Raw genomic sequence first — 24020 nt, forward strand, 5'->3', positions numbered from 1 at the left:
GTAACCAATTGGTGAAGCAACATTTGGGAACCATTGTTCTAGAATTTCTTGGCTCTGATACTGTACATTGGAAGGCACAAGATTATTTGGAGCGAATCTGTACAAGCAGTTACTATTTAAAACCCAGAGATGATGAAGAAGGTGAATATAGTTTAAAATTAAATAGGAAGATTGTATATATCATAATTGTGTCCGTTGTGTCAAAGTCACAAAGTTAGGCCTCTTTTCTTTTCTGAATCTATAGATCAGGCCAATAATCATGAGTGTTATCACTGCTTGTGCTGGATCATTTTTTCAAATAATACTTACTATGACTTGTGTCAAAGATATTGTTTTCTTCTCAATTAATTTTGTATATAATATTGCCCTCCTCTGCCTTGGTCACAATAAAGCAATTAACTCATATTCTAAGTTTCTGTTTTCTTATAGACATTATAAACTGCAATGTCAAATTTTACATACGAGAATCATTGATTTGGATGAAGAATGACTCATTAAAGTCCATTTGGTACATGATTGTCCCAATAGCTGAGAGTTGGATGTAAGATCCAGTTGAAGAGGAGGGTAGGGATAAAATAAAAAAGTTTAGTCCTAAGAAAAAGGAACCCCAAATAATAACCATAGCAGATAACATTTATTGAGCACTAGAATATACACTTAGGATACATAGAAATCTCTCTATTTTTCTATATCCTAAAATATATTGAAATATTGGATATAAAACTTTATTCCAAGTGCTTTTCATGCAGTATCTCATTTGTTACACACACTACCCCATTATGAACTGAATTGTGTCTCCCCCCAAATTCGTATGTTGAGGCCCTAACCCCCAATGGACTTACTTGAAGATACGGCCGACAGGGAGGTAATAAAGATTAAGGGACATCATAAGGGGGAAGCCTTAGTCTGGTAGGAATGGTGTTCTTACAAGGAGAGGAAGAGACATTCTCTCTCCCTCTCTCTCTCAATCTCTCTTCGCACGCAGGGAAAGGCAGTGGGAGGACACAGCAAGATGACAGCCATCTACATGCCAGGAAGAGGGGCCTTGACCGCACATTGGACTTCAAGGCTTCAGCACTGTGAGAAAACAGATTTCTGCTGCTTGAGTCACCTAGTCTGTACCCATATCACACTTTGTGATAGCTGCTCTAGCGGACTAATACAGCCCCTATTAGGCAATAGTATTAATAACTCCATTTTACAAGTAAATATGGATCTAGGAAAGAAGCCCAGGAAATGTACAGTAACCTGCCTAAGGTCAAAAAGCCGACAGAAGAATTTTCAGCAGGCTGGCTGGCTGTAAGATCAGTCAAAGTCAGTTAGAAAAGATTTGAAAGTAAGTACCATAAGCAGGAATATTTATTTATTATTATTTTTAAATTGAAGTGTAATTGACATTCAATATGCTATTAGTTTCAGGTGTGCATCATAGTGATTAGACATTTTTATACATTACAAAATGGTCCCCATGATAAATCTAGTTACCATCTGTCGCCACACAAAATTATTACAACATTATTGACTAGATTCCCTATGCTGTGCATGACTTACTTATAAATGCAAGTTTATGCCTCTCAATCCCCTTCACCTCTTTTGCCCCCCTCCCCCACCTCTCCCACTCTCCGGTAACCAGCACTTTCCTGTATCTATGAGTCTGTTTCTGCTTTGTTTTGTTTGCTCTTCAGTATGTTTTTTAGATTCCACATACAAGTGAAATCTTACAGTATTTGTCTTTCTTTGTCTGACTTTTGTAACTTAGCATAATACCCTCTAGTTCATCCTTGTCACAAATGACAAGATTTCATTTTTTTATGGCTGAGTAATATTCTGTTGTTATATATATGTATGTATGGCTACCATATCTTCTTTATGATTTTATCTACTTGAATGTATTGAGGTTGCTTCCATCTCTTGGCTACTGTAAATAATGCTGAAATAAACATTGGAGTGCCTACTCTGAATTGGTGTTTTTCTTTTCTTTGGATAAATACCCAGAACTTGAATTGCTAGATTGTATGGTAGTTCTATTTTGAGAAGCAAGAATACTTAAACCATACAAGTATAGTTTACAACAACACAGCGAGATTCCTTATATAATAATTGTACTGCTGGATTAGAAATCTAGCTTGAGAGAAGCAATCTTGTAGGGACTGTCATGTGGTTCAGAAGAGGCAGGAATGGCCTTTTATCAGTTCTTTGAGGCTAGATAACCTTGGCAACTAACTCAGGAAGAATTTTCTAGCTTGACCTAGGGGAACAAACAAGGGAGTAGCTAGAAGATAAAATTTGAAACAACTGTAAAAGCCTGATGTCTTCACTAAGACAAAATGACGATGAAGATTGCATCCCATTGTATTTAGAATAAAGCCCAAATTCCTTAAAATGGGCTGTATTTATAGCATACTCTTAGAATTTATTATCTAAATCAGGACATTTTTGAAAGTTAAAGGAAATACATTACAATTTTTCTAGTTAAACCAGGACAGTCCTAGGCAAACATGGATACAGCTTTGCAACTCCTGCCCTGTCTTATGTTATTTTCCCCCTTCATTTATCATACTGACTTTCTTTCAGTGCTGTGAACACATCCACATCCAAGCTAATTCTTGGTCAGAGACTCAACACATACTTTCATTCTGTCTTACTAAACCCTTCCCTCTTCTCCTGGTTAACCAATCATCTTCAGTAGTGGTCACTGTTGGCCAGTCATTCAGCAACCTTCCCCCTTTCCTCCTTCCTAACTGCTCCTTGATTTCATCCATCCCTTCTTCGGGCAACCTCTGCACCTCAGGAAGTCTTAACCACATCCTTAGTTCAGGGAAGAGCAGGGACCAGAATAAGTCAATCAGCGTATGGCATTCTTCGGTCCAGCCAATGACTTAGGGAGAGTGTATTTTCTGGGGGCTGCAGGTAGCAGAACACGCCTCTAGCTCGTGGCTGCAGAGGCTCGACCATCATATTCACATTCAAGCCGCAGGAAGGAAGAAGGGACAAGGAAAGGCACACTCCCTCCCTGTGAGAATATATCCCAGAAATTACACAAATTACCTTCATTTACATTCCATCGCTAAAACCTGTTCACAAGGCCATATGTAGCTATAAGGAAACGCGAGAAATGTAATCTTCATTCCTGGTGGCTAAGAGCCCTGCTAAAAATTGAGGATAAGGGATGTTGGTGGAGGGGCGCCTGGGTGGCTCAGTCGTTAAGCGTCTGCCTTCGGCTCAGGGCATGATCCCGGAGTCCTGGGATCGAGCCCCACATCAGGCTCGTCCGCTGGGAGCCTGCTTCTTCCTCTCCCACTCCCCCTGCTTGTGTTCCCTCTCTCGCTGGCTGTCTCTCTCTCTGTCAAATAAATAAATAAATCTTTAAAAAGAGAAAAAAAAAAGGGATGTTGGTGGAAAACTAGCAGCTTTTCTACCAAGGTGGCTTCATTAGCCCAAAGGGAAGAACTTCGTCTAGAAGCTTATTTCTCTCATGCTGGATGTGAATAAAAAGCAAGTAATCCCAGTGAAGTGTGAGAAAAATAAGTTTCTATTGTTTGAAACATGACATAAAAAGACCCAGGCTTAAAAGGAAACAGATACTTTGGACAGCAGAGCAGAAAGGAGAACCCAAGCTCCTGATGACCCAGATGGGCCACTGAAACCATCCACCATGAAGCTCTACCTCACACGCCCTCTAGGGCACAGGAGAGACGACCTTACTGCATCAGCACTTTGGTTCTCGTCTTTTTCTTGTAGTTGAAAGCATCTTGCAAGAATTCCCTGCAGGCCTTCCTAAGCCCTCAATCTCTTTTACGGTCTCTCTCAGCAACGGCTTCTTTGCCTTCACAGCCCTACAATTTTGAATCATATATTTATTGTTGAAAGTCTATCTCCTCCGCTAGGCTGTAAGCCCTGAGCTTTGGGACTAGAATTCTTTTGTTCATTATTGCATACCTAGAAATGAAATGAAAAGGTTAACAATGCTAGACACACAGTAGGCCTGTAAATAAATGTACCATGAAGAGGACGCTAGTAAGCCTCACTTGTTCAAAGAGACCACCTTTTTCCCCCCAGAGAGATCACTTCTAAGGGTAGAGTCAGAGCCACCATAAAGTGCTGCGGGAGGACGGTGTTGGGGCATCACCCTTTCCTTTCTTCTTAGGTTTTTGTCATAAGCTATTTAATATTTCCGCTACATCCGACATCTGCTTTAGAGCTTTGGCACGACCTTAGATTTGAATACCGAGCCACTTAGGGCTCCAGCCTGGTCTGGAGAGGAGCGATGGCAGATCTGAGAGCGGCAGCTTCCCGGGCTGTGCGGTGGCTTTTGCTCGGGCGTCACGCGAGCCCTCAGTGCCTAAATGGGACCAGAGGGGTTCTATCCGTCTCTGCTGTCACATTGCAATGGAAGCGGCGCCTTTCCAGGTGCTGGAGAGCTGGATGTCGTATCTGCAGATGGCAGTGCTATTCATATCTAGCTTTTAGATACATGGCTTTCCTGCGGAGGGCGTGAATCAGGATGAGTGCTCTATTTTCTACTCTTCCTCCCTCCCCCAAACCTTCTGTCATTCTTCTACTTCAGGTAATAGCTAATAAATTAAACAATTAATAGGTTTCTATTTACAGGTGATCTCTGAAGTAGTTTACAGCCCACCCTGACATGTTGGTCTAACATCTTCTTTCTGTCTCATACACTCACGTCTTCGTAACACCTGTGGCATCCGTTGTTGATCAATGTTAACTCAGTGCTCTGTTCTATCTAAATGTGATTATTACATAAAAGCTTGGGGAGAAAGTATAACCATGACACTGAAAGAAAGTATTCTTTACTTTCAAAATGTATGTTTAGATAAAACTAACTTTTAGCAGTGCCAATACGAATAGCTATCCTTTTTTGAGTGCCTGTGTGATTCTGGCGTTACGATAGATAGATTATATAATGCAAGAGGCCAAATGTGTTTAATCGATGGGAAAAGATGTACTACAGGCTGCTCCACGTTCTACAGAATGAGTGGTTGGAATAATTTAATAATAGGAAATTATTTGAACTTGAAAATTTTCAAAATTATCTTGCATTAAGATAGTACTTGCCATATGATTATAGAGTAACTTAAATATTATATTCACAAATAAATTGAAAAGTTTCAAACATTTGATAAAGGCCACAGAATAACTGAGTTAAGAACAACTCATTCTTTATTTGTGTGAGTATTTTTTAGTAATTTTTTAGTAATTTTAATTTTTAGTAATTTTTTAGTAAATATCCTTCTATAAAAAGGTTTTGAGATTTGATTCATTGACCTCATATAATCATGGATATTTTGTTTTAAAACAGAAAATCAAAATAGGCATTTAATATCATGACACCCTCCCGCTCCCCATATCTTCTCCCTATGGTCCTCTGTTTCCAAGTGTCTTATGGCAATAACAGATGGCCCTCCCACCTCCCTTCCTGTAACCTACAGGTTCAATTCTGCAGCTGTTTAGTCAATCCTGAGCATGGTAAGAAAGATTATCAACAGTATCAATACCCCGTGCTCTGGAGTGCAGCATAGTTAATCAAAGATCCCCAACTGGAATCTGGGACCCAGCTGTGGCAGCTTTGCTCCTTAAGCCTCCTTAGTGACTTTCTGAGCCATGTTGACCCTCAAATTATAATATTCCCTTCCCATTCTCATCCGCATCTTAGATGGGATTGAAAATCTGCCATTGTCTCTAAGTTCAGCCTGATTATCCAATTTAGTACCTCGGAGTCTTACCTTGAATACCCATGAGCATTCTATAGTCTGCATGGACACACCTGTTTAATTAGCACTTACCTGCCCAACTCCTGAGTACGATTTCTATTACAAGTTCCCCAACATGGGGTTCTTCTCTTACAATCAGAAAATCAAGCCTAATGAGTGCATGTAATATGTCAAGATTATGTGACCAGAAAACCCAACTTGAGAGAAAAGATTAACCAAGAATTATCTCTGAAAGAATTAAAGTCAATGGTCAAGGTATATTCCCAGATATCCATCATCCATATGTTTTATTCCAGCAACTCTCCCCAAACTTTTAAGTAACTTTTAAAAGATGTTACACACAATAATTCTTACTTTAAAACCATCGATTTTAGACTTATAATTCTAGAAGAATTCTAAGTTTAAGCTCTCGAACCAAAGGGAAATAAAAGTGTTACGTACGTCCCTCTCTGGATTCACCTCTATATCCAAAGGCTTAATGAAGGCAGAAAGTGAAGAAACCTAATTTATAGATTGGCTAAAGGTTTGCTTTTTTAAATCTTGTTTGGGAGAAGAAGGAAGATACGATGTAGTCAATGCTTTCTTCTAGGGGTCTTTGTGTCAAGAATCACTTGGTGTCAGGAATCACTTGGGATCTTTCCCAGTAAAGTTGTCAGAAAAATTATCAACTGTTAACTATGGGAACTTAGAGTGAAACATGTCTTAGACAAATGAGCAACGCATGCAGAAAGGCACCTTAAGAGCTCACGTGCAACTCACATCTCGTATGCTGATTGTTTTTTGCATCGCCACTGTCCTGGGAGCACCACTGGGGCAATGCGTCTTGATTGCCTATGTGGTAAAATCAGGGTACATGGCAAGATCATTTTCTCGGCATCTGTTAACAGATCTCAGGCCAGGTCACAAGTCCTTTGCTTCCCCATTTGCTCTAGAAGACCCTACACTTATGACTAACTCTTGCAAAATGACACATGATTAAACCACAGAAGCAGAATTTCTGCTTCAAGAATTTCAGTTTTAGTCGGATGTTCACATCACTTGAATGATACTTCTTACTTCCTTCCAATATAAGGATTCACAGAAGTGTAATAGTGCAAAAAATTTAAACATATTCCAGTATCCAGGAGTTAAAATCTAGTACATTCTCTTGAAACATTTTTTCCCCCTTCGGAATAGACCTTTCAAAGTAAGGATATGAAGAATTCAGATATTTTCTTTTCCTTTTTTGCAAGTTACTAAGGTGGAATAATAGAGTCACATATGGGTTTTTAACTTTTCAGGTATTCTCAGTAGTTAAAAAAATTCTCAGAAAAAAAAAGTAATATCTGGTATTACTCAGAGTTTTTTAACCTTCTCTGTTATATATTGATTTTAAGTTCTGTTCAGCTTACATATATAAATAAGGAGCACGAAAGTAGTAATAAATCCACGCAAAGAATATACTTGACTGAGATAACAGATTTTGCCTGATTTGTTTCCCCCATGAGGTCAGATGAGTGGAAGAAGACAGTGAACAGCTGAATGAGTAAGAATAAGTAGTGAAAACATCTTCTCATCCTGTGCAGTGGACGTGTGTAAAAGCAGGAAACTGTGAAGAGCAATATTAAGTAGGTAATGCAAGGTCAAGAACCAAAAGAAATGTGTCCACATGAGTTAACAGCACAAATAGGACCTGCCACAGGCCTTGGGAACAGAGGGGAGAAGAGAATCTGAAGACAAGGCAGAATAAATGCAAAGCATGATAGGTCAAAATGTGTAAGCAGTACAGCATCCTGAACAAAACACTGGGCCCATTCATAAGACTTAGGATAAAAAAAAATTCCTACTCCTACTACTCCTTCCCTTACAGAATAGAAGTTTTCTTAGATTTTGGTAGAAATCCATAAGGACATTTTTATATTAAAATTTATGAAATGGGAGATGGTCTTTGTGTTGGGGTTCCCCAAGACCCCCTCAGGTTTGGTGATTTGTTATATAAGGACTCACAGGACTTAGTATAGAGTCATACCCACAACCAAGGTTTATTGCAGTAAAAGGATTACAGGGTGATATCAGTAAAGGGAATACATGCACGGGAAGAAGGCTGGAGGAAACCAGGCAGAAGCTTCAAAGACTCCTCTCCCAGTGGAGTCACAGAGGATGTGCTTAATTCCTAGGAAACATTAGACTCTGTGCCAAGGGTTTTCACTTGGGAAGGGTCATGTAGTCCCCCTCTGCCATTCCAAACTTCCAGAAGGAAAGCAGGTGTTTGGCATAAACCACATTGTTTCAATAAACAGTTTAGGTGTAGTTAGTCACTTTTATCATTTAGGAAAAGTTTTATATCAGTGTAGGGAACTGTTTACCAGCCAAATTCCTAGGGGCTCGGGGGAGACGGTGGCTGTGAACATGGTGCTGTCTCGGGTGAACTTGCTGTTTGCCTTCTGGCTGAGCCTGATGGTGGAGCTCACCTTCGGCTGCTTCATTACCACTGTCTTCAAAGACAGGATGCCGGCCAATCTTGCAAGCAGGTACTTCTAAGGATAGAAGTCTCAGACCTGTTATAGTAACCCTTCTACATAGTTCCCTTATTTTTCCCTTTTATTTCCATTCCAGATACAGCTGGCTCTGTTTGCCAATGAGTATCTAGAAACTTTCCTATAATAAGGATTACTCAAATGAGTTAAGGAAGGTAATAAACCTCACCAGGCATGGTCTGAATTTTCAGATCTTACTTATCCTAGAGCTTCAGTGGTCTGAATGTATTATAACAGGGTAATTCCCCAAAGCCAACCTCAAGGTTGATTGCTCAGCTGGGACTAGCATGCCTGGGACGTACATGGGTTCTCCAGTGACCAGATGTTTATCATGGCATGTACAAGACATGGTTTCAACAGTGCATTTCTGAGTGAATCGGAGGAGGCCAGAAAGAGCAAAGGTGATTAGGTTCTCAACCAAGAAAATGCCAAAAACTTCGCTAGCAGCCTTTCACTTTCCTGGGAAGCATAACATCTAGGTGATGTGAGCAAAGAAGTTGGACATTAACTGCCTAAACTATTCAAAGAATCCCAGCAAATGTGGATGTCTTTGATTTGTCTATGGAACATGGAAGGGCCCCTTGATCTGGTAGAGATCCTCAGGAACCAGTGGTCTCTGGTATAATTTCTGATATCCCCTCAAGGATGCTCAATAACTAGTCCGGCATGTCATGAGGAGCCGGTGGCAGTCATCAGATGAGCTAACTTGTCATGCAGGCAAATAGTCAAGTGCACACAGGAACCAAAGACAGTGGACTGAATGGCCAGATTCAAAAAGCAAGCCTGAGACAGGAGGGCCTGGGAATGAAGAACCAGAGTGCAAACCCAAGACACAGGGCCATTATGTATTGATGACTCGCTTATTTAAATTTTTTCTACACTGTGAAAATGTAGAAATTAAAAACTTTCTACAGTTGCTACATTCTACGTAGCAATTCCACAGTAATTATCTCCCTTGATCCTAAGAACCCAGTGAAGCCATCCTTTTAGTTATTGGAAATACCCCATTAAATGCAAAGATTTAAAATTGGTAACATCAATTTTAAAATAAGTTCGGGGCGCCTCGGTGGCGCAGTCCTTAAGCATCTGCCTTCGGCTCAGGGCATGATCCCGGCATTCTGGGATCAAGCCCCACATCAGGCTCCTCTGCTGGGAGCCTGCTTCTTCCTCTCCCACTCCCCCTGCTTGTGTTCCCTCTCTCACCGGCTGTCTCTCTCTCTGTCAAATAAATAAATAAATAAAATCTGTAAAAAAAATTAAAAAAATAAAATAGGTTCAATCTGCAGTTGGAAAGCAAAACATTACTAGGAACTGGACTAAGGTTGGACGTGGAAAGTAAAGTAAAGGCAAACGGCTTTTGGAGAACTGGAAGGCCTCTCTTTTTCCCTGTCCCATACTCTCCAAAAAATTGTTCTTTGACCAGATTTGACAAAGAGCAAGAGTTTTGTGAAGTGCTGCTTCCAAATGCGATGCCTCAGAATACATTCCAAACTACCTTGCCTTGCTGCTGGGTTTAAGTGCAAATTAATGAAATATTAGCACGCAAGAAGCCTCAGGGCTGACCACCAGACCCAAGGACCAAGAAACAAGGGTGGGCAAGCCTAGGGGCCTGTTGGAGAGGAAGCGAAGGCAGGGGGCGGGTCTTCCGTGGAGAAACCCCGCCCCTCCTTCTCGTCCCTGATTGGTGGCGGCGATAGGCCGTGAGGGTGGGTGTGTCCCGGGAGGCGGGTGCGCGCGCGCCCGCCCGCGTCGGAGGACCGGAAAGGAGGCGGGGCCGCGGCTGCGCGCGCTCCCGGAACGCGCGCGGTGCAAGCGGCGCGGATCGCAGGGAGCCGGTCCGCGGCCGGAACGGGGTCCCCGGTGTGCGTGCGGAACGGGGCTCGGGGAGGACGGTCGCGATGAACACGGTGCTGTCGCGGGCGAACTCCTTGTTCGCCTTCTCGCTGAGCGTGATGGCGGCGCTCACCTTCGGCTGCTTCATCACCACCGCCTTCAAAGACAGGAGCGTCCCGGTGCGACTGCACGTCTCGCGGATCATGCTGTGAGTGCGGCCGAGGCCCGGCCGGCGGGGCGGGGCGCTGGGACCGGGCCGGGGTGGGCGCCGAGGCCGGGCAGCCGCGCCGGGGGCAGCGGGCAGGGCGTCCGCGCCACCCCGGGGGCCCCGCTCCTGAGCGGCCGTCGCCCCCAAGGGCGGACGCCCCGGTGGACGTCGCGGGCTTCTCGGCTTCCCCTCGAACTCCCACCCCTCCACGGCGGGTTCCCGGGCTTGCCTTAAATTTTAATTTTGAGTGTTACTCAGGCCAGTGCCTCTGCTTCCTTCCTGTTCCTCACTTCCCCCGCCCACGCCTGGCCAATGAGGGAGCAACACAACAGCAGAGCCGCGCCGCCGCCCGCCCGCCCGGTCCGCCGCGGGCTAGCCCGGCTCCGGGGCCGGCCGCCGCGGCTCGGCTGTGCCATTTATAACCGGACTTGGCCCTGTTTGACGTGCCCTCTGCAGTTCTTGTCCTTCCTCGTTTGGTGGGCGGCACATACTCGCAGCTGCTTTGAAGTTGGCAAGAGAGGTTAGGATGCGCTGAGAGCATTCAACATCCTAGCTCTCTGAATCGCATCGGGTATTTTTTAACAGCCGCTTGAAGAAATCTGCGAAAATGCCCAAAATGGGATTTCAGAATGACGTTGTCATTTCGTTAATGCCTGTTTTATTTTTCCTTGATAATTTTTGTTCGTTAACACTTTTTTTTTTTTTTTTGGACACATAGCTTTTTTTCTCGGTTCTCACATTCTCTCTATTCCATCTTGCATCAAGTTCACTCTCATTCGTCAACGTTAGTTTTCTTGATTTCTTTGTCGGAGTCGCCGACAAGCCAGCCATCGAATAGCCACCTCTGTTGTGAAGTGCTTCTTCCAAATGCCCCCCATTCCTTTTTTTTTTTTTTTCCCTCTATTGCTGCTTGCTAGATACTGTTTTTTAGATTCAAATAGACACAGGCACTGTTAGCTGTTATTAATCTTGAGCAAGTTTCTTACCGTCCTGGGTCTTAATTTCCTTTTGTCTAGAATGGAAATAATACCCAACTCGTAGGCTTGTTGTGAGGATTATTTGAGATAATTATGAAAAATATATTGTTGGACCTGACCCAGACACACAGTAAGCGCTCAATAAATAGCCCTGCTTATCATCTTATCTTAGTTTTCCCTCACCGCCTGCAGTCGTCTGTAACCTCCTACACCTGCTACCAAATTGCTTTACAGCAAGTGTTCACACTCCCTTTGAGCAGTTTTTACACTCCCCGCCTCCCATTTTGCTAGGGATTCTCTTATAAGGTATATGCATATATGCATACAGACCTATGCATATGCTATATGCATAGATACACACCTAATTTTATATTGGATTAAATATTTTAAATTAAATATTGGATTAAAATTTTTATCCTCTCTTCACACAAGTTTCTCTGATTTTTACTTGTTTCTTTGCGGGATTGCCCTTCCACCTGTGCCTCCATCTAGATCCTGTGTTTCACTTTAAGGAACTATGTGAATTGTGTGTGCTGTTATGTTTAAAGGATGGTAAAACTTTTATCTTTATTTTTAGAAAAAATGTAGAAGACTTCACTGGACCTAGAGAAAGAAGTGATCTGGGCTTCATTACATTTGATATAACTGCTGATATCCTTTAAGAAAATATTTTATTGCTTTCTCTGTAGTGATATAATGATATACACATTGTTTAGTGATTTTGGGTGGGGATCTGACTATCCCTTGAATCAACCAAACTTCAGAAGTTTCTATATCTAGGTTGCCATAAGTAAAATAGTCTCAATATCTCCTCATTCACACCTTGAGAAAATTTATTTCTGGATTCTTCGGTTATTATTTTGTGAACCGACTTTAAATTTTTCACAGAAACATTAAATAAATTGGAAGCTTTAACAGAGTTTGAATCTATATTTCAGAAAAAAATAAAATCAGGTCATTTGGATTATAGAAAGAAAAATGTTACCAGTGCTCAGCCTTCCTAGATGGAATATTTCATGTACAATCCCAAGTAATATATCCATATATTGTAATAGCAGAGAGAAACATATGTCAAAAAAGTGAATCGGCATCTATTAAGGTTTAGAATGTCATTATCAAAACGATTATTGGTGAACCACATTAGAATTTTGCCATCATGGTTTTTTTTTTATAAGTACTTTTATAATAAGAGAGAAATCTTAACATTTAAAAGAGTTACTTTAAAATGGGGATGGTTTAATCTTTTTTATCTTGCGTTTCCACCATTTGATAACTGTCCATTTTGGCCAATTTAATCTTTTAGGGTCTTAGATTAATATCTTGGCAGTGTTGTTCCCTGCCACCTCCAGTATGATCACATCTGCCTTTTGAAGACCTCAGGATTAAAATTGGGTATGGTGATTGCACTGTCCGAACTTCTGTAAAGCAACTGTCAGAACAGTTGAAGCAGATAACCGACTCGGGGAGTTTACCTGATACGGCTCTTTACTGCCATGAAATTACTTTAACTTAATTTTTTAGAAATAAAGTGTTGGGTTTAGAAGTAGACTAGAAATTAGTTCTCTAGGCACTTTTTTTTTTTTTTTAGGAAATAGAGTTTAACTGTCAGAAGAGTCCTATGGGAAACTTGGTGTGTCTGCTTTTAAACCTTCAGTGTCGTTTTAAAACAATCTAGTATGAGTTAGTTTGGATCTCTTATGAAAGTAGTAACTTTATCTGGAGAATTACAGTGAAATTTCCTGACATCTCAGCTACTGTATTTATATATTCTCAATCTCATCATTTACAGTCGGATTTTCTTAATGCTGCTGCTGGAACTTGAAATTGGACCTGTTTTTATAAAGAGCTATCCTAGACTTCTCAATTCTACGATAGTGATTCTTAGCAGATACACGAATCTAAAAGCAGAATATAATGAAAGTTGCTATCAGTATGTGTAAATGTGTGTAATAAAGTGACCTAGCCATTTACATGTTATACTTAATAAAATCCAAACCCTAACTCAGTTCATTTTGCAGTGACACTGGTCTTGTAATTAATCCTTGTAAATTTTTTTTTTCACTCTGGTAAGCTGATGAGAACAAATTGATGTTCAGCTGCATATTCTTACAAAGTACATCGTGGCCAGACATTTTGATCTCTACTGGCATAGGTCCAAAAACAACGTGAACAATTTATTATATTTGGTTTAATTACGTGAGCTGTTTCATGTTTGCCTATCCGTAAATTTAAACTGTGATGATTGGCTATACTTTAGAACTTCCATGGAATTGAATGTGCTTGAAAGATTAAATCCTCTTTCTTTTAGACTTAGTTGATGTTACAGAAAGCTAAATTTTGTATTGCTCTGTTACTTTCTTATTAAATCGTGGTTAGAGGCGCAGGGGATGATGCTAATAATCTCATTGATACGTTTTTTTTTTTTTTAAATGAGCTGGATTTTATAATATTATTTGTCTTTTATATATATATATATTTTTTTTTTTTTTAAAGATTTTATTTATTTATTTGACAGAGATAGAGACAGCCAGCGAGAGAGGGAACACAAGCAGGGGGAGTGGGAGAGGAAGAAGCAGACTCATAGTGGAAAGCCTGATGTGGGGCTCGATCCCAGAACGCCAGGATCATGCCCTGAGCCGAAGGCAGACTCTTAACCGCTGTGCCACCCAGGCGCCCCGTCTTTTATATATTTTTATTAAATTAGTGTCTCAGTATGTTTCTGGGCCACCTCTCTTTTTGTTTTTCTATTTTAGTGTTGGTATTGCTGTGGATAATTAAGATTGGTTTAAAAGTTGTATGCTGCTTTATGATTTGTATATTCCTTAATTTGTTTACATCTAGAGAATATATTTGATTGGAATGTTAAGCAGTTGTTTCTTTATTTATCAGCAGAATATTCAACAAAAAATAATGTAAGTATATATATGTGTGTGTATATGTATTTTAATAGATCTTTAAAATCTCATTCTTTATGAAAGGATATAAATCTTATATATTCAGAATATCCGACATGAGTTGTTTGGTAAAAATCACAAGCCTACAGAGAGGTGACTGCTAAGAAAACATCTCCTTTGGTTGGTAGCCTCTGTTTTTTTTCTGTTTCTGTAGCGCTCTAGTATTGTCCCCAGAATGGGGTGAATGTGCGGTAATCCGTAGGTATATAGGAAAATCATTAAGAGCTATTATTTCTTCTCTTACAGAGGTAGCAAGAGTTGCCAGTTTTTCAGTTCGTTGGCTTTTTACTTGATGTTAAGGTGGAGTGGCAGCTTCCAAGCTCCTGACATGTCATACTGGAAACGAGGAGTCTAGCTTTATATGTTTAAAATAAAAGGGAAAGAAGTTAAACTTTATGAATACTTGCAATATGGACTGACATGAATACACTCAGTCCCATGGTCAGATGGTCACATGTCTCCAACACATGCAGATTCTCTGGGGGAAGAGGAGGAATTCTGCAGGGCACAAGGTTGACCATGCTGCATGCATTTATTCATTCAAGTTCGGCATTTTGTAAAGTTGTGCAGTGTAATTCAGTTCAGTGGGTGATGTTACCTAGTTTTTTTTTTTTTTTTTTTTTTTTTTTTAAAGATTTTATTTATTTGACAGAGATAGAGACAGCCAGCGAGAGAGGGAACACAAGCAGGGGGAGTGGGAGAGGAAGAAACAGGCTCCTAGCGGAGGAGCCTGATGTGGGGCTCGATCCCATAACGCCAGGATCACGCCCTGAGCCGAAGGCAGACGCTTTAACCGATGTGCCACCCAGGCGCCCCAGATGTTACCTAGTTTTAAATAAGTGAATCCTCACAAAATTGGAAACATGCCTTTAAAAGATTCCTGCAAAGACATTACACATTGAAAATAATGCAAATGGTTCAACCACATGTAAGCAACAGGAACTCGGCAGAGCTGATGTGCGTGTTCCTCTTTGGAGCTGCTGAGCCACATTAATGGATTAGAAAAAGAGAGAACCTTGGGGCGCCTGGGTGGCTCAGTCGTTAAGAGTCTGCCTTTGGCTCAGGGCGTGATCCCAGGGTCCTGGGATCGAGCCCCACATCAGGCTCCCGGCTCTGCTGGGAGCCTGCTTCTTCCTCTCTCACTCCTCCTGCTTGTGTTCCCTCTCTCACTGGCTGTCTCTCTCTCTCTGTCAAATAAATAAATAAAGTCTGTAAAAAAAATAAAAAGAAAAGAAAAACTCGAACCTGGAAAGGTCTAATAAAAAGTTGGTTGAGAAAATTCAACATTGGTCAAAAATATTATTTGAAATGCAAATTTATATTCACTATCAGTGATGATATATCATCTGATGGTATTAGTAATGTGTACTACGCACATTTGTAAATAAAAATTGTGTTTTGGGGTGTGTGCTCAAAATAATTTGTGCTCAGAAATCTTTGGAGACCATTTCCAATGATTAGATCAGAAGGGTTGTTGTTGAATTATGAGGTACTAAGAAATGAGGATGTGGAGTTGCTGCGTGGGTGTAGGATTCCTTAAGCTAAAGTATTCTTTCCATAGCTTTGATTGGAGAAAGACAGCAAGATATTTGAATCAAATCTGTGACCTGTGTTTACAACTCTCATTACCAATATATGTAATCAAAAACTGTAAAGAACGAATTTTTGAATCCTGTCAGATTATTTTAAAACCCACCTAAATATTTGTATTTTTCTTTTGATACAAGCTGTTTTGATCGTCTTACTAAGCCATATATCTACAATTAACATCTCCATCTATTGAGAAATAATTTCCTTTGCTTTGGAGTTTTATGGGATTCACCAATTTCAGGACTTAGAAGTAGTCTTTTTAATCATAAACTAGAGTTTATCAGAAGTTTTGTCATTAAAAGCTACTAAACTAAAAACTGCTAAACACTTAAAATTATTAATTTGTGATTGATTTTATTGGTCCAGTCTGATTTAGAGCTTTTGTTGCAGATGAGAGTAAGGGCTGAGATATTTATACAGAATGTCGCTGAAACAGAAATCCCTTGAAAGTGTTAAGTGAATGATTGTGATAAATGAATTAAAATACGAAGGTAAAATCCAGGGAATTAAAATGTGCTTCTGTGTTGTTTTTACCTACGTCACCCTCATGTTTTTATCAGCATAGTCTGAAGGTAATTTGTAGTTAGAGATGAGTCCACTTCTGTGTTCTATTTGAACTGTATTCACTTTCAAGGGATGAAAAATTAATCCGCTTCATCTGTTGATTGGTTTGATTAATTAGCTGGAATTTTTAGTACTTCAGTTCATTTTACATTTATTTTCAGCATGCCTTTTATGCCAAATATTTCGTTAGGTACTAGGATTATTGGGTTGAATAAGTTTTGATTCCTGCCCTTGAGAATCAACAAAATGTTAAAAAGAACATATAGAAAAAGCTCTTCTGAAGGTAAGAGTAATGACTATACACACATTCCAGTCTATAAGTCTCAACAAATTATCTAGATTACTATGTCACCTTGGCGACAGGGTTCTAAATTATATTCATAATTCTGGTTTACCCCAGTGTCACTAGTAAGTAAATACAACTTGTAACTTGACAGATCATTGCTTTAGTGAATGAATAAATGTACATAAAAAGTCATTTCACTTTGGCATATGTTAGATTATATGTTCTGCAGTCTTGATGTTTCTGTTCAGTGTTAGAGGCTTTCTGGTGAAGATTTGAACCTTCTTAGAAATAACGTCCACATTCCTGCTCAGTGAATGTAGTCACTACACGCTGAGCAATTGGCCTCACAGGCTAATAATAATGGCTGATAGCTTAATAAGAACAGATTTCTTGGGATTAATAGTGGTCACAAATGTGTTTTCTCTGCATTTAATGCCCCTCATTTTCCAAACAGAACTTGTTTTTGATATGTCAAAATAGCGGATTAAAAGAATTGACTTCTAGAATGTTCTATAATAAAACAATGATGTGTTTATGATTAATGTAAAGGAAAAAATCTTTAGAAGGCTTCATTTCCTTGGTGATTCCCTGATAATTTAAAGATCTTGGAGATACATAAATATTCATGACCTCATCTGGCAGCAGAGACCTGTATCAACAGTGTGATGGAACAGGAATGGTTGTCTCAGTTTCCCTGACACTGTATAGAGTCCACAGTGCGCTGGGGTCTCAGATATTTTACAGGGAAAGGGATTTAGGAGAATGCTTTCTTTCCTTCCGGGGGTTCTAATCCCTTTTGTTTCTCCACGCGCCTCACTGTGGAGTGCACATGGGTCCAAAATCTTGGGGTAAGCTTTGAAGGCCCTAAGTAATACAGGTTCTTTAGCAAAAGTAGTGATTTCCTTTAGGGAAATAATCTTTTGTCCCAGAAAAGTTCAACTTCTTGTATCTATCCACTTGTTCTTATTTTGTATGCTTTAGGATTTTAGCAATTCCCTCAAAAGTTGTATTCATTAATGTAAATTAAACTATTTGCATAGCACTGCTTTTAATTTGAAGTGACAAAGATGCAATTTCTGATGAGTTGTCTAATTAATTTTCATTTTAATGTAGGCTCTGAACCAAGTTGTCCTTTGGGACAAGATTGTTCTGCGAGGTGATAATCCAAAGCTGCTGTTGAAAGATATGAAAACAAAATATTTTTTCTTTGACGATGGAAATGGCCTCAAGTGAGCAATTCTTTGTCATTCTTTACATGTAATTAAATGTGAGGGAGAGAATGATATAATGTAGTTTTTGTTTTAAAGAAAGTGATTAGAGGGGAAAAAGGAAAGTTAAGAGAGAAGAAATACAGATCTGAACTGGAAGATTGGGTAGAAACACTGCCATAGACATGGGTCTAAGATGAGCACTCAGTTCTCTTGCAAATAAGTGAAATGAGAAAGGCCCTTCGCTGTTGCCACTGTGACATGTGCAGGGGGCCTGGGCTTGCCCACCTGGAGGTAGGACAGGACTGCCGTTGGCAAGAAGAGGCTCTTAGAATGGGAGACGAAGTTGTCAGGGAGCCCATTGGGAAGAAGTAGTGCATCTGTCTGGATGCTGACGCTGAGCATTCCGGCTGTGCTTAACTTCTCTGAACCTCCGTTTCCTTTTATGCACAGCGAAGGAATGAGAATAACTGAGGTTTGGGGTCATTTTAGCTCATAAGCTCTTTGAGTAAACCCTGGAAAGGAATTTAGGGGAGAACTGTTGTAACCAAACATCTGGTTGTGCGGATGAAAAATTGCCGGTCATGAGAGATGGGGATTTGTTGACAGTCCAGATAATGAGAGAATTCGATTTCAGATTCTTGCCTTCTGATATCTAGCTCAGATCTCTTCAGGTATTCTCTCTGTTTTACTCATTGAAGCTTTTTGGCCCATAGCTCTGATAATGTTTTTATTGAACTAAAAATGTTTCTGCTGACATCTAATAAACATGTTTATTCTGTCTTTTTATAGGGGAAACAGGAATGTCACTTTAACCCTATCTTGGAACGTTGTACCAAATGCTGGAATTCTACCTCTTGTGACAGGATCAGGTCACGTATCTGTCCCATTTCCAGATACATATGAAATAACGAAGAGTTATTAAATTATTCTGAATTTGAAACAACGTATTTTTATACTTAATGAATCATATCTCGTTCTTCTCTTCCCTTGCATCTTCATTTGGTTGTTACTTTTTGGGGGCTGGGGTGTAAGAACCAACATAAAAGGCATATTTGAAGGGAAAGGTTAATGTGCTACTTAAAGTTAATTTTACAAACAAAACACACAAAAAGCCACCAGAGTGGAGTATTATAAAAATAAGACAACTACATAATAAAGATTTGTAAAACAATTTATGTTTGAGGTATTCCCTATATGTCCATGCTTCCTTACGGCATATACAGTGAGCATGAAGAGTAGTTAAAACTTGTAGGTGCCTGTGGAGTTAAAAGAACTGTGTTGTATTCCTTGCATTCATGCAAGTTCACATTAGATATGATTCAGAAATGGACATTCTCTTTTAGGGTATGTCTCATTACTGGAAAAATTAAAATGGTTATTCATAAGACACTTGGTTTACAAAATAGCCAAAAGTGATGGAATTTTATTCCATTTGTCTTAGGAATGCCCCATTATGCTTGTTTTTCTTACAGGTGACTAGCAACTTTCTCCACTTAAAGACTAAATACCTCTTTATAAGCTGTAAATCATTCTAACTCATTTAAAAGTCTCTTAAGTCAACCAAATATGTGTGTCTCAGTGCTTTCTCTAAAAATGTTCCTTTGTATTATATCTTTGTGTGAATTTTTAGCATTGCCATTGAAAGTTGAAAATGTTTGCATGGTTTACCTTCTGAGTTACGTTTGTTCTTCTGAGCATGCCTAGTGCCACTGAGTGGTAATTATTTAAAATTTTCTGTAGGTCCACATTTTAGTAATTATTGGGGTAACAATAATAATAGTTGGTGCGCTTTTCCACTTACAAGCACTCTCCTATATTTTACTATGTGTTATCCTCGATAATCTAATGAGGGAAGTAGTACAAATGTTAGCTCTTTGCAGATGAAGAAACTGAAACCCGGAAGTTTATTGAATTGCTTTGAGGTCACATAGCTAGCAAGGAAGGGAGTTGAAACTTCAGATTAATTCTCTAAGTTTATCCTTTCGCTCAGGTTACAGACCAATCAAAATTCACTTACAATTTTCATATATTTTATGTTACCCTGGACACACTTGAGCTGCCAACAACTTATGTAGAGATAATGTCTCATTTCGTTCTTTGCATCAGTTAATTTTACATATGTTAAAAGAATCCAGATGTATGTAGACATGATTTAAGAGATTAAATGCAGAGTAATACATGGTTGAATATATGATCATATTTAACATGATTTTTTTCTACACTGAGTAACTAAGCATCTCAAGGAAGCAGCTACAAATCAATGACCCTTTAAAGCAAGACCAAACACTGTAGTTACACCATCAGCAGTAACCAAAAAGGGCTAATGTTTTCTAAGAATAGGTTTAAGCTAACAGTTGTTGTATTTACCTCATAGGAAATACATCACCATTTAATTACATTGGTTTTAACAGCTATTGTATGTGAGAGCATGTGTTCCTGTCCAAGGTCAGAGCTGTCGTATCGTGAATACCAGACTGGGTTTGGCTCCCAGCTTTTTCATTAAACTGTTCAGGGTCTTGGTTTCTTTATCTGTGAAATGACAGAGTTGAACTCATTAACTTAGTGGTTCTTCTATACCACAGAAGTCTATAAAATTTGTGGTATCTGTTCAGCAGAGAGATTGAAAAGAAAAGCACCTTAGTAACGTGAAGTTAGGAAGATGACCGAAAGACTTAACACATAACTATCCATGCTGATTTGACTTTATTTCTGTTAGATTTTATACCCAGAACACTTAACTTCGTTTGCACAAATATAACACATGGAAACTTAGTTTCTGAGATGTCAAAGCTGAAAAATTGGTAACATTCATTCAGGGAGGCATGCACAAGAACCCAGCAGTTCTGACCAGGTGCGGGCGCTAGCTTAGTAATTCCTTATCCCTGGGTGAGCAGATCCGACAGTCTGCTGGAGATGAATGTTGACATTTACTTGAGTTAAAGTTTACCTGACAAGCCCACCTGCTCTCTTGGAGTTGGGTGAGGAAGAGGAGTAAAAGGCCCAACTAGCACAATGGTTAAATAGTGTTTTGTTTTTGCTCAACTTCGGGAAACTGCTCAGGACGTGAATGCTCCAACGTGGGAATAAGGAACCTCTGTCTCAGGAACTCATTTTCGGGTGCGCACAGCTTTGCTGATGGACCACGATTCAGCATGAAAACAGATGGCCTCGTGTTCAGTTTGATAAGCATATCACCTACCTTTAGTGTCAGTGTTTTCAAGAAGTCTAGCAAAGTCTCCACACAGACCCAAGGCTTCAGACTTACAGAACCCTAAGTGTTACTAGAAACGTCTGAGCCCAGACATTCCCAGGATACCGGGAAAAGAGAACATTGCAAGATACTTGTCTAAAAATACTTAAACGGTTAGAAATGAACTAATTTTAAATGTGCTCACACCCTCCTTTTCTCTAGCAAGTTAACCTAGACAAGCAGCTCTGTCAGTGTTTTTTATTTCCCCAATTGATGACGTTTGGTTTTTTTATGCAGAAATTCCCAAGGGTGTAATAAGAAAGCGGGTTATTTCAAATTTCTTTTTTTGGAATTGTTTTCCAGTTTTTTGGTGGGTCTGGCCAGCCTAGTAATAGCACTAAGACATGGGCTTCAAGGTTGTAATGAACATTTTTTTTCACTATTCTCTCTAAAGCTTAGTGATCTAAAGCTTTGATCTTTGAGGTATAGGTTATTGGAGGTGCTATTTTATAATATTTTGAATTTGACACGAAATGGGTGTAGGGAGAAAAACCGTGAGCTGTGAACTTCGGTAGTAAACAACACCTATTCCTTTCAGAAGCTTTCCTTTTAGCAGAGAGCCTGTGTGCGTTCTGTGTGACTGCCAGTGGTTTAAAGAGTTCTGTTTCAAAAAGTTGCGCGTTTTGATGCAATTTGGGAAATTGTTTACTTCACAAATAACAGATTCATAAGAAAAAATTCATGAAAATACTGAAGAGATGTTTGAGGATTTTCTTAATTGCAATAAACAGCATTTTTTCTAATGAAAATGAATTTTGTTTACGAGTAACAGTGTGCATTTTAAAAGACTTTCAGATTTACGCTTTTTACGTGAAGCTGCTAAACTAAAAAAATGGATGAAACCAAGTCTAGTAAACTTAACTGTTTTTCTTTTTTTTCCTTTTTTTTTCTTCTTGTGGGGTGGGGGGAGGTGATTTACATCTAAAATATCTTCTCCAGACACTGTATGCTCCTATACTAGACTGTAAGCTCTTTGAGGGCAGTCTTGTCGGATTTATCTTTGTATCTTCCCCAGTGCCTAGCATAGTGCCCTGCACATCCTAGGCGCCCAATAAATACTGATGATGAATGAAGTCCTTGTCTTTATAATGTGGCCAAACCATGGGGGTTGCTTTGCAGTTAACGCTCTTCTTCCTTTATGAGCCCTGCCATGTTCATTCTTTTTTCTTGAGCTGCTGGGGATGTTCGACCTGACTCTTACTTCCTCTGGAGCCCACGTAGACTGCTCAGTCGTGGCAAATGCTGCTTTTCTGTTCCTATGACCTGTGTTTTTGCAGTCCCAGCTTTTGATCATGAGAGCGCCAAGATCATGAGAAGAACTGTAGAGTGTTTTACTTTAACACAAGAAAACCACAGCCTCGACCTGACTTAACACCGCAAGGTGCATGTAGCTCATGAAGAGGTGAACACAGACACAGCTGCCTCCATCTGAAAGTGCAGTGCGGAGCCTCCAGCATTTGGGGCGGATGGGCTGGCGTGGTCCACGGCTCTCACATCTGGCCCAAGGGGCTGCACTGAATCTCTTCAGTGTTGTGGACGTTTCACTTTTCGTTTTTATATCAGAAGAGATAGGAGTTTCTAGCAAGATCTAGAACGTTTACCAGGGAACACAAGACAACCAAAACAGAAATACTCCTTCGAGGGCAGGGAATCAGCTGGGTTTAGAGGGTACTTTTTTTTTTTTTTTTTTAACCTAAGTGTCTGTTATCTGGGATGATAAAAGAGGTCAGCTAGATTTTGCTTTTGCTTTTGTTTCCCCCAAACCTGGGCAACGCTGTGTCGGAATGTTAATCCTTAGACATTTTCCCTCGTACTCTTTTTATTTTCCTACTCTCCAGGTGATAAGTTAAAGCAAGAATTCGGGGCTCAGTAAACAGTTGCCTGATTAATGAGTTATTCCTGCAGAAAGAAAATTGATCACTTCAATAGGTGTGCCCTATTCTATCTGAAGAGACCTCAAGCTTAAAGTAGCTTCTCAGCTGGACCTTTCCTTCCCACCTGAGGAAAGCAAAGAGGCATTTCCCTTCCGGAGTATGTGTGGTTGATACACATCCCACCAGTGCACGTGTTGAGTATAGTTGGAAACAGGCACCTGGGAGTAGAAAATTAAAGGTCCTGTTCAGCGCTGGCTACCTGAGACAAAAAAGCTTCTGCTTTTTTTTTTTTTTTTTTTTTTTTTTTAAGATTTGGCAGAGAGACAGCAAGAGAGGGAACACAAGCAGGGGGAGTGGGAGAGAGAGAAGCAGGCTCCCAGCAGAGCAGGATGTGGGGCTCGATCCCAGGACCCTGGGATCAGGCCCTGGGCCAAAGGCAGATGCTTAAGGACTGAGCCACCCAGGCACCCCAAGCCTGTATTCCTTCTAAGGCCACCACTTCCCTGTCTTCATCCCCACTCCCTTGTAGGCCCCGGAGGGCTGTAACTACCTGGGAAAGGAGGTGAGTACAAAGGGCCAGAAGGAATCTGATGGCTGTGAGTGTGGAGGAAGTGGATTCTGAGATGCTCTAAGGGATCCCAAACTACCTCATTTGAGCTTAGAGGGAACTAGATCCCATTAGAAGAGGCCCCCAAGTTGTGTGGTTTGAGAAGTTTAGGGCTTGTCCCATTGCTGCAGCCTCCCCTGCTGCTTCTAAGACTCCCCTAACTGTGAGGGCGCCTGGGTGGCTCAGTCGGTGAAGCGTCTGCCTTTAGCTCAGGCCATGATCCCGGGGTCTTGGGATGGAAACCCGCATTGGGCTGTCTGCTCCCTATTCCTCTGCCCCTTCCCCCTCTGTGTGCTCCTCTCTCTACGTAAATTAATACATACACACATACATAGGTAAATACATACATAAAATCTTAAAAAAAAAAGGACTCCCTAACTGTTGTTCTGTGTATGCAGAGACAAGCAGGGACTATAAT

At 40.3% G+C, this 24020-nt stretch overlaps 1 protein-coding gene across 2 annotated transcripts; it reads left to right on the forward strand.

The window, feature by feature from the left end:
- The first annotated feature begins 9997 nt into the window (after window positions 1-9997).
- Window positions 9998-19042, forward strand: SPCS3 (signal peptidase complex subunit 3). Of its 2 annotated transcripts, none has more exons than XM_040643359.1 (5): window positions 9998-10289; window positions 11844-11917; window positions 14102-14178; window positions 17774-17889; window positions 17981-18035. In XM_040643359.1, the coding sequence occupies exons 1-5, from the start codon at window positions 10147-10149 to the stop codon at window positions 18018-18020; spliced, it is 450 nt and encodes a 149-aa protein (XP_040499293.1). In that variant the 5' UTR covers window positions 9998-10146; the 3' UTR covers window positions 18021-18035. The 2 variants fall into 2 exon arrangements, with proteins under 2 accessions (XP_040499293.1, XP_040499292.1); XM_040643358.1 differs by lacking the exon at window positions 17981-18035 and adding an exon at window positions 18661-19042 and having other exon boundaries at window positions 10002-10289.
- Window positions 19043-24020: the final 4978 nt, after the last annotated feature.

The sequence above is a fragment of the Ursus maritimus genome, unplaced genomic scaffold (genome assembly GCF_017311325.1).
Source record: "Ursus maritimus isolate PB19 unplaced genomic scaffold, ASM1731132v1 scaffold_28, whole genome shotgun sequence".
NCBI classification, from domain to species: Eukaryota; Metazoa; Chordata; class Mammalia; order Carnivora; family Ursidae; genus Ursus; species Ursus maritimus.